General features: G+C 47.8%; 1 protein-coding gene across 3 annotated transcripts in view; it reads left to right on the top strand.

The window, feature by feature from the left end:
• Positions 1–442: 442 nt before the first annotated feature.
• Positions 443–11,158, top strand: part of PAPD7 (PAP associated domain containing 7) — a 36,133-nt gene continuing 25,417 nt past the window's right edge. For 2 of the 3 annotated variants that reach the window (XM_015427089.1, XM_015427088.1), the window contains exons 1-2: positions 443–568; positions 8,222–8,345. In XM_015427089.1, the coding sequence (XP_015282575.1) occupies positions 8,238–8,345 (108 nt within the window). In that variant the 5' untranslated portion in view covers positions 443–568; positions 8,222–8,237. The remainder of the gene's footprint in view (positions 569–8,221; positions 8,346–11,158) is intronic. The other variant, XM_015427087.1, reaches the window with a different exon arrangement.

Genomic DNA, 11,158 nt, shown 5'->3' with positions numbered 1-11,158 from the left:
CGCAGGGAACGCTCTACAAACTGCCTCGCCGCCGCCACTTTGGAGGGGGGGAGACCAGCGAGGCCCAAGCGGCTTGCAGCCACCGGGCCTCCCTTTGGAGCCAAGGGGGAGGAAGACCAGCGAGGCCCGAGCACCAGCAGCAGCCCTCCGCCCGGCTCGCCCCACTACTCCCTCTGCCTCTTCAGCCCTGCTGCCGCGCCTTGCTCGGACCTGCCTCGCCGCCGCCTTATGTTCTCTTCCTGCCAGTGGCTGCGGACGGGCGCACCCCACCGCCACGGCTCCTCCTGCTGCACCAGCAGCCCAGCTCGGTTGAGTCCGGCCTCGACAGCCCTGGCGGCGGCTCCTCGCCCTCCTCCGGCCAGGCTCCCGCGGAGGAGTGGGCCGAGGGCTGCCCAAGGCAGCCCCCGCAGCAGCAGCAGCCCCCGCGGCAGTACCACCCAGGCCGTGGGAAACGCGAGAACAAGGCCAGCACCTACGGCCTCAACGACCGCCTGCTGGGCGGCCCTCCCTCCTCCTCCTCCCCCGGCACGCCGTGGAAGGCCAGGCCCTACCCCCCGGGCACCCGAGGGTGAGTTGAGCGAGAGGGCGGGGAGGTGGGGTGCTTCCAGGGTCCCCCCCAAGCCCCGTCGGGGGTGAGCCGCCCCGCAGCCTCTTTAGCCTCCAGCTCTCGGGTTTGGGGAAGGAGACTGGAGGACCTCTCTGCAGTGGTCGACCTGACAGAAAGGTAGAGTCCAGCGGGGGGCACCTTGGAGACCGACCGACCTTGAGGGATGTCCACCAGGAAGCAGAAAACTGTGGGGATGGGGGGGGGGAGGTGACAGTCTGAAGAGAGACCCCCCCACACCAGTGTTCCCTCTAAGCTGAGTGAGTGTGAGCCGGCTCGCAGTTTTTTAAGCCTCCGGCTCACACCTTTTTGTCTCCGCTCAGGAAGGGATGGGGCTCCAGAGCGATGTTCCCTCTAAGCTGTGGAGTGAGTGTGAGCCGGCTCACAGTTTTCTAGCCTCCGGCTCACACCTTTTTGTCTCCGCTCAGGAAGGGATGGGGCTCCAGAGCAATGTTCCCTCTAAGCTGTGGAGTGAGTGTGAGCCGGCTCACAGTTTTCTAGCCTCCGGCTCACACCTTTTTGTCTCCGCTCAGGAAGGGATGGGGCTCCAGAGCAATGTTCCCTCTAAGCTGTGGAGTGAGTGTGAGCCAGCTCACAGTTTTCTAGCCTCCGGCTCACACCTTTTTGTCTCCGCTCAGGAAGGGATGGGGCTCCAGAGCGATGTTCCCTCTAAGCCTGTGGAGTCTTGTGAGCAAGAATTCTACCTTGTGGGCTACAGGCATGAAAGTGGTGAGCCGGGCGATTTGGCTGCTGCGTAAATCGGTTTGCTCTGGAGCCCTCCTTCCTGAGCAGAGGCAACAAGGTGTGAGCCGGAGGGTAGAAAATTGTGAGCCGGCTCACACTAGCTCAGCTTAGAGGGAACATTGCTCCAGAGCAAACTAATGTATGCAGTAGCCAAATGGCTCGCTCACAGCTTCAATGCCAGCAGCTCACAAGGTAGAATGTTTGCTCACAAGACTCCACAGCTTAGAGGGAACATTGCACATGACCCCCCTTTTAACCCGTTTTAAAGCCGTTTTTTGATCCGGTATAGGGCTGCCACTTCACACATGGCGTCCCCCTTCCGGTAAAGAGCTGGATCTGAAGCGGCTTGCCGGCTTTTTCCAGCTTTCCCCCCCACGCGGTTTTTCGCCGGTCGGGCGATCTCTGGCTTTTGGGGGGGAACGTTCGCTTTAGAGCGCTGTAGCACTATAACACAACACTCTAGGTGTCCCAATGGGGTTGCTATAATGCTGTTGTGTAATAGCGTTATACTGCTGTAGTGCTATAGCACTATAAAGCGAACGTTCCAAAAGAGAGAGAGCCAGAGATGGCCCGCGCGGGTGGAAAACGGAGAGAAAAAGCGCGTTGGAACTGGGAGAGGAAACTGGGATTGATATAATGCTGTTGTGCAATAGCGTTATACTGTTATAGCGCTATAAAGCGAACGTTCCAAAAGAGAGAGAGAGGCAGAGATCGACCACACAGGCGAAAAACGGCGGGAAAAAGCACTTTGGAACCGGGAGAGGAAACTGAAGACTACTTGGAAGCGGTTGACAGGTAAAATGCTACAGCCCCGTTTCCTAAACGGGACAGAAGCGTTTGTGTCTGAAATTACAAATATAGGTAGGGAACCGGTTCTAAAACGGTTCTGTCTGAAATGACAGACCAGAAACCGTTTGGGAACCGTTCCTCTTCCGGATTATATCGTCTGTCTGAAATTCCTCGTTGATTCAAGGTATGCGCTTTTGCCCGCACGCGCGCACGGCCGAGCACCTGAAGGCCAGTGGCTCCTAAAGTAGAGTTTTTTGCTCACAAGGCTCCGCCGCTTAGAGGGGGCACCACACTGACGCAGCTGAGAGGGGACCCTGGCGCCCAGGGGTGCAGTGAAAAGGATGCACCCTTTCCTTCCAGCTGAAGGTTCCCAGAGGCCTCCAGACTCCCCTCTGCTGCTGCTTTGGAAGCCGAACTGCCGCTAGCCCCTCTGGCCTTTTTATCGCCCATGTCTCACACACACCCCCCCGGTAATAATCATCCTTATTGTGCAAGAGGAAGGGCCGCCAGGGATGGAGAGAACGATCCCTGAAGCTGTTGATTGAGTTGATAGTCAGTGTGTTCCAGAAAGGATGCCCTGACCTACCTGGGAGGGTTGTTGTGAGGACAGAGAGGAGGGAAGAAGAGTCACGCGCACCACCGCCTCAACCTCCCTAGGAAAGGCAAAAGGTAAAGGTTTCTACTTGCAGTTTCTTGCTTTTGAACTGCTGGGTTGGCAGGAGCTGGGGCCAGAGACTGGAGCTCACTTCCGTCTCGCTGTCTGCCTCCTCTGTTTGTGTTGGGAGGTTTTGTAGGCTGCCTGCCTCTGGACAATAGGGCCTTCACTGCATGCCACTCTTTTCAGAGGACAGTGCTGACCTTGAAGGACCGGTGGTCTGATTCAGTATAAGGCAGCTTCGAGGGAAATGAGTGGGGTTTCCTTCGGGGCTGTGGGATTTCAGAAGAAGTAAGGAGGGCTCTGCCAGGCCAGGCCAGTCATTTATCCAGTCCAGGATGCTTCTTGCTGTGCCAGACTAGAAGGCAAGTGTGCACAAGACTTATTAGTCCATTGGAGAGTTTTGTATGTAGCTGCATAGCTCATGGAAAAAACAGTTTGATTTAAAGACTTCATCGTCATCTTCAGTATATTTGGATGCGAAATTATTGAGAAAGACACTTCGAAACGGGCATTTACTCGAGAAGTTCGTCTGTCTTCTGTCCACCTGTTCATCGACTATAAAAGACACATCATGAATATCATCTTCAGTGAAGATTGACTTACTTTTGTGTAAATTCATTTATTGTTTGTGCACACTTGCAGCAATCTTTGGGTTTATAGTACAGTTTTGTATTGCTGTTCCCCTAGGTATTTGTGGTCTCATTGTTAGTGGGGACAACATGTCCACATTAAATCACAGGTTTGCATTTTCTGAGGAAGAAAGGGCTAGAATATTAGGTACCAACACAGGCCTCATAAGAGGCACCAGAAATCCCTCCGATTGGGCTCAATTGGACTTTCTCAGTAAGAAATCGATTAGGATGTCATTACATGCTGCATCCCTCACGGAATATTGTAATTCCGATTTGATTCCTAGAGGTTTAAGATTGCAGAAAGGACCAGCTATGTTCCTCCACAAAGAGGAATTCAAGAATAAATGGATAGCAATTCTTAATAAATGTTCATTCGATTTAATGCTCCTTATTATAGATGAAGCAACCCAGGAAGCAGAAAATACCAAACAAGAAGCCAAGGTAGTTGAGGATAAACTTAAAAGCTCACATAGTACTGAGGAGTTTGCCAACAAAATTAAGGCTTTGGAAGAGGAATTGAGACTTTTTGAAGACCGTACAAGAGAAATAAAAATTAAAAAGCTTGACAGAGATCATAGAGATTACACTCTCAATAGAGTGTATAAGTGGTGTTCTCCCATGGCCACCTCTTCTAAGAGAGTGTCTTGGGCAGACACGAAAGAACCTATGACCGATATGGACACCACCGAAGCAGAGGACTCTGCTACCACTTCTGGGGAGGAGGGTCCAGCAACTAGGTCTTTTTTAGACCGCAGAGCCAAGACCAGGACCAGGGAACAGGCCCCTTACAGTGCCTTCAAGCGAGGGAAAAAGAAAAATTATTAGTAAATTTATCGTCACGGATTTTCGAGACCCCTTTGATTGATGTATTAGACTAACAGGGCTAGCCATCTCGATCTACCTTATGTGAATTTGTCTGATCTCCTTTTACAGCCAAGTTACTGGCCATCACTGTGTACTGTGCAGTAGATTCCACAGGTTTAAGGAATAGTATTTTGTCCAGCATTGACACAGAGAGTACTCCCGTCTTTCTGTGTTATACCTCTGGGGATGCCAGTCACAGCTGCTGTCGAAACGTCAGCTGCTAGAAGGCCCAGGAAGTCTACAACAACAGTCTTCTGTCTGTTCCAAATCTGTTGCCTGTCAAGCTGATCAGGTGCCTCTTAAGTTCTAGTATTAGGGAGATAAACCTCTGAGTATGTACCTTTTCCACACCGTAAATAATTCAATAAACTTCTAACATCCTTCTCCCCCTCCACTCCGTTGTCCTCTGGAACTGATGTGCATTCCTGTAACGTTTTGCTTCTATCCAAGACCGCTTGTATGTCACACCTGCAATGGCATCTCTTTGTACTTTTCCGAAGTGATGTGTGTTGTGCCGCGTCATGTTCTTCCTTAGTGTTTCCTACTTGTTTCTGTTGCCACCAAAAGATCTTCTCTTAGAGAACAGGAGAAGGGCCCTTTTAATTGTTTTTTAGAGGGCCACAAGCTTGGTACAACAGGGTCCCATCCAATGTTCCCTCTAAGCTGTGGAGTCTCGTGAGCAAAAATTCTACTTTGTGAGCTACTAGCATTAAAGTTGTGAGCGAGCGATTTGGCTGCTGCATAAATTGGTTTGCTCTGGAGCCATCCTTCCTGAGCTGAGGCAAAAATGTGTGCGCCGGAGGCCAAAAAACTGTGAGCTAGGTCACACTCACTCAGCTTAGAGGGAACACTTGTCCCATCCGGTGGGCCCATCCAGCAACTCCAGTGCCCTCATTTGGAAATACCAAGTAGAGAGGAATTAATAATTAAAATAGAAATAAAATAAATTGACAAAGTAAATATGATTTTGTCGGGAAAGGGTGAAAATGTGTTTTAAAAGAAGATGGCAGAGAGTAGATAGTTGGTTGGGAAAAAATGGATAAAGAAACTCCAAACTATGATGTAAATGAATATATTTTTGTGCTATTGTTTATTCTGGAAAAAAGCTAAATAAACTATTAAAAAAAAGAAATGGATTGAGAGGCTAGACTGGCTACTAGAGAATGGGATGGTTTAGTGATCTTCGGCAGAACGGTCAGCGCATGGGTGGGGGATGGTTCTGAGGTAAAAGGGGATCATTTAGTCGAAATAACACAGCAGTTTCCACTTCAACATGGAGGGGTTTTTTTAGAAGTATAGCACTAATGGCTTTTTTGTGCCATTCATAAGTGCCGTGGTTTCAGATAGGTACAGTTCTTCTTTCTCTCTAAAGTTCCTTAAATAGACCGAGCAGCAAAGGCTGATTTTCTTCCCTTGCCACTTAGGCAAATAACGTCCACAAAAAGCACAGGTTTCTCTCACACTCCACAGTGCCCCATTCAACCTACTCATCCACTCGGCTCTCTTCTCCCCTCTCACAAATCCTCTGAACAAATTCTGACCCCTCAGCAATGCTCCCTCTAGGCTGTGGAGTCTCGCGAGCAAAGATTCTACTTTGTGAGCTATGGGCATTAAAGTTGTTAGTGAGCAATTTAGCTACAGAATAAATTAGTTTACTCCGGAGCCATCCTTCTCGAGCTAAGACAAAAATGTGTGAGCTGGAGGCTAAAAAACTGTGAGCTAGTACACACTAACTCAGCTTAGAGGGAACACTGCCCCTCAGGTACCCCCACCATCCCGTCATAACGCACTCCAAGCATTCATCCAGGCCCCCCCTTGCTCTAGAGGCCTGCATTTTAAACTACTTCCCCTTAAAACACAGAAATAAGAGTACCATAAGAACAGCATAATTGTTGACTTTATTGTATTTGCTCACTAGCTTTGGCAAATGTAATCTGTTTTGGAGTCACCATTTAGCGGTTGGAAAGGCGGAGTAGAAATATTTTATCAAGTAAGACATTTCCACGGAGGAAGAATCATAAGAACATAAGAGATGTGCCAATGTTGGATCAGGCCAAAGGCCCATCCAGTCCAACACTCTGTGTCACACAGTGGCCAGAAATACCAGTGCCATCAGGAGGTCCACCAGTGGGGCCAGGACATTAGAGGCCCTCCCACTGTTGACCCCCCCCCCCCAGCACCAAGAATATAGAGCATCACTTGCCCCAGAGCCCCTATCTATACCTTGTGGCTAATAGCCACTGATGGACCTCTGATGGAAACAGAATGACTTTTGCGGAAGAACATCCTTCCTTATTAAACGGAGGAGTAATGTTGGTTTCCATCAAGTTACCTGGAACAGATGTTTGGCTCACAGGTCTTGGTAGTCTGGAGGGGCCACTGCACACATGTGTATTGGATGCTGTACTTCAGTTGTTCTGTAGCATAAGGGCTGAGTAGGAGCTACAAAGTAGGAAGCCTTGGGTTTACATTTAGCCTCTGTAAACTCAATAAGTGGCCTTAGGGAAAGGCCTCGTCTGGACTCATCCCCCGGAATGGAACATGGCGAGGGTAATTCTGATATTTTAATATACCAATATACCTGTTGAGCAGTGTTCCCTCTAAGCTGAGTTAGTGTGAGCTAGCTCACAGTTTTTTAGCCTCCGACTCACACATTTTTGTCTCAGCTCAGGAAGAAGGATGGCTCCAGAGCAGACTAATGTATGCAGTAGCCAAATCGCTCGCTCACAACTTTAATGCCGGTAGCTCACAAGGTAGAATTTTTGCTCACAAGACTCCACAGGTTAGAGGGAACATTGCTGCTGAGCATAGTAAATACTAATGTGCTATATAAATGTTAAGTGTTGTTGTTTAAGTAGACACTGAAAATGTGAAACTTGAGTATGGAAAATGTGTATCATACAAATATACCTGTCAAGGAAACACGATAGGCAGTAGCTGAGCTCCCCGTACAGAGCATACTTGTTGACAAACTTGGGTTTACTCTGCCATGTAATGTGTACAAAGACCTGAAGAAAAAGCTTCGGAGGCTGGAATTCTGGCACTTTTGAGGGATTCACTAGTTGCTCCAGTAAGATGCTGCAGAATCCTTTGCTTTCGTGCCCAAATATTGAGTGTTCTGTTTTTTTCAATCCTTTCCTGACTCTTGGGGTTAAGTGAAACATGTCGCATTGGCTCCAGAGAACCACAAAGACAGCTCTGCTGATAGAGTGGCTCTTCCTCTCATCTTCTGCAGCCTCCCGTACCACCCAGACATAGTTTCTGGGAGTCAAGGGATGTTTTAAGAACAATGTGGGCCTCAATTTTAGTGGGGAATCTATAAAAACCGAGATCTCTTCCTCTGCAGTGGTTGTGACTTCTCTTTGTCCAAGTGTGCCTTCTGCTCCAACCCATGATATTCTGCAGATCGCAGAAAGTTGCATTCCAATAATTTGCACCTCCATGATAGTATCACGGTGAAGAACCTGGAGACCTTGGAGAGGGGCTGCTGGCAGAACAATGTGTTCATCTACTGGAAGGCAATTTCATGCTTTCACACATTTTCTGTTGCTCACAGCTTTTTTGTGTGTGGAGTAGGTACTAGAAAGTCATACAAGAATTGGTATAAATGATATTCACATCTCTGATAAATCAAGAAAAAGTGTCAGTCATACAAAGATACATGTAGGTCAGGCAGGCCGGATGGAAATTTATCATCCAGTAGCAAGGTCCATAGGAGAAATACTGGCATCTGTAGCTGTGAAACAATTTGCAGTCATGTTATTCTTCCCCAAAGCGGGTGTTTGATGAAGACAGAAACTTCACTGCAGTCTAGCGGCTTGAGTGTTGGCCTCCGTGGGAAAAACAGATTCATATCCAAGTTGTATTAGTCTGTCTGTAAAATATATGACAAAATCAGGTGATGCTGACCTTTGTGTTTCCTTACAACAGGCTCCATGAGGAAATCATGGATTTTTATGACTTTATGTCCCCGCGTCCTGAAGAAGAAATTATGAGGAGAGAGGTAGTGAAAAGAATAGAAACTGTTATCAAAGACCTGTGGCCTACGGCTGATGTGAGTATGCCTCTCATTGGATTTTTGATTAAATCACACCCATCCTTTGCTCTGTTCTCTATTGGCACCCCTCCCCCCCCCCCCCCCCCCCGCAGTAGCGCCTTCCATGCCTGCTGGCCTAGGCCACAATGCAGAGTGGTGCAAAGAATCCCACCACCCAAGCAATTACATAACATTGATGACTTCCATAAAAACATACTGCCAGTGATTCATAAGGCAGATTTAAGTTCCTTGTCTTAAAGCTTCATTTACAGCACCGGTGGGAGAGCAGGGCGGCAGGCAGTAGCCCTTATGGTTGCCTCGGTGTCTCCTTGCCTTAAACCTCAGAGAAGACGGGTATACGCACACAGTCCAGGGACTGCAGCTGTCGCAGGCTGTTCTCTTCACCTAGGGAAATGCAGCACCGTGCTGTCCAATGTTCCCTCTAAGCTGTGGAGTCTCATGAGCAAAAAACCTACTTTGTGAGCTACTGGCATTAAAGCTGTGAGCGAGAGATTTGGCTCCTGCATAAATTAGTTTGCTCTGGAGCCCCATCCTTCCTGAACCGAGACAAAAATGTGTGAGCCGGAGGCTAAAAAACTGTGAGCTAGCTCACACTAACTCAGCTTAGAGGGAACACTGGTGCTGTCTTCTTCCATTCTGGGCACGAAATGAAGACGCTAAAGATAAGACAACAGAGACTCCGATTCCAGTCTTTGTGTGATTTGTGGTTCCACAGCAGTCTGCTGCAGGAGAGAGGGGGATGAAAAGCTTGCATCTGCGTGCCACCCAACTCTTCTTAAATGGGATGTAATGTTATTATATTTTTATTTCCTTCCATGGATACCCCGCCTTTCTCCCCAGTGGGACCCAGAAGTGGCTTTTGTCGTGTTCCTCTCCTTCATTTTATGCTTACAACAACCCTGTGAGGTAGGCTAGGCTGTGTGACTGGCCTAAGGTCACCCAGTGAGCTTCCATGGCAGAGTGGGGGTTCGAACCTGGGTCTTCCAGATCCTAAGCTAATGAGTACACAAGTTGGTGGGTGGGGAGCACTTGTGTGCTTCAGCTATGGGAACAATCATAAGAACATAAGAGAAGCCAATGTTGGATCAGGCCAATGGCCCATCCAGTCCAACACTCTGTGTGACACAGTGGCCAAAAATACCAGGTGCCATCAGGAGGTCCAGCAATGGGGCCAGGACACTAGAAGCCCTCCCACTGTTGCGCCCCCCCCAAGCGCCAAGAATACAGAGCATCACCTGCCCCAGCCTGAGAGTTCCTATCTATAGCTTGCAGCTAATAGCCACTGATGGACCTCTGCTCCATATGTTTATCTTATTCCCTCTTGAAGCTGTCCATGCTTTTAGCTGCCACCACCTCCTGTTAGTCACTTCACTGCTTACTCCCAACTCCAAATCATTAACGAACAAGTTAAAAAGCATTGGACCGAGTACTGATCCCTGTGGTACCCCACTGCTTACCACCCTCCACTGTGAAAATTGCCCATTTATACTCACTGTCTGTTTCCTATTAATTAGCCAGTTTTTGATCCACAAGAGGACTTGTCCTTTTATCCCATGACTATTGAGCTTACTTAGGAGCCTTTGATGAGGAACTTTATCAAAAGCTTTCTGGAAGTCAAGGTAAACAACATCTATTGGGGCCCCCTTGTCCACATGTTTGTTCACCTCTTCAAGGAACACTAACAGGTCAGTGAGAGAAGATCTTCCCTTACAGAACCCACGCTGAGTCTTCCTCAATAGTTTCTGCTCATCAATGTGCCTCCTAATTCTCTTCTTAATAACGGTTTCTACCAACTTACCCGATATCGGCGTCAGACTAAGTGGCCTGTAATTTCCTGGATCTCCTCTGGAACACTTTTAAAAGATGGGGGTAACATTAGCTACCTTCCAGTCCTCAGGAATGGGGGCAGATTTTAATGAAGGATTACGTATTTTTGTCAGGAGGTCCACAAGTTCAAATTTGAGTTCTTTCAGAACAAGTCATCCAATTGCCATTTGGGTTCCTGAAGGCAAGGCAATTTTTATTGGCCATAGAATACCAACCAAATAGCTAAATTATATGGTTAGGTTAAAGTTTACCATCATTTGCACAATGGTGTTTCCATTTGAAAATATCCAGGAAAACCAGTATTTACCAAGTCAGCTGTTGTAATGTTGCTTGAGGAGAAACTTTAAGTGAAGGACCAATAGTTGACAGTAGGGGAGCGATGTTAAGTTTTTAATATTTGAAAAGCGGCGTGCATGTAGCCAAGGCTTTCATTTTTCAGAGTGTCTCTTCTTGACTGTTGTAGTAATACTAAAAGAGGCCATTTCATTTACCACGGAATGATTACTCCTGAGGTGGAGTCATATGCGATAGCTTTGCGTTAGGGTTACCCAACTTGGGAACTTTCAAGCTGTTCATGTTCTATGTCTTCTTCTAGAAAGTGCTTATTTTTTTTAACCATGGTTGAAGGTTGTTAAAAGCCCGACAGAAGAATGGCTTGTGAGGTTTCACCCCTGGAATGAAATATTCTGATGCGGCATGCTTGTTCTTCCTTGGCAGTTCAGTTCTTATTAATTGGTTTGGAAGAGCCAGAACACATTGCAGGCTGTTCTTACATGTGCTGATTCCTTCCCATTGCCTGGCTTGCTTTAACCATAGCATGTTGTGATATCTGAATTTGGCAAACTGCTTAGTGCTAGACAAACGTTGCTTCAATCCATAGTTTTCGGATTCAGCCCAAAACCATAGTTTATTGATCATAATTTGTCCCATGTGGGCATATTGACAGTTAGAGGCAATCAGGAAAGCAGGCGGGAAAGACCGTG

Source organism: Gekko japonicus, unplaced genomic scaffold, assembly GCF_001447785.1.
Source record: "Gekko japonicus isolate JY-2015 unplaced genomic scaffold, Gekko_japonicus_V1.1 scaffold458, whole genome shotgun sequence".
Lineage (NCBI taxonomy): Eukaryota > Metazoa > Chordata > Lepidosauria > Squamata > Gekkonidae > Gekko > Gekko japonicus.
This window is presented reverse-complemented; position numbering and strand designations above follow the sequence as displayed.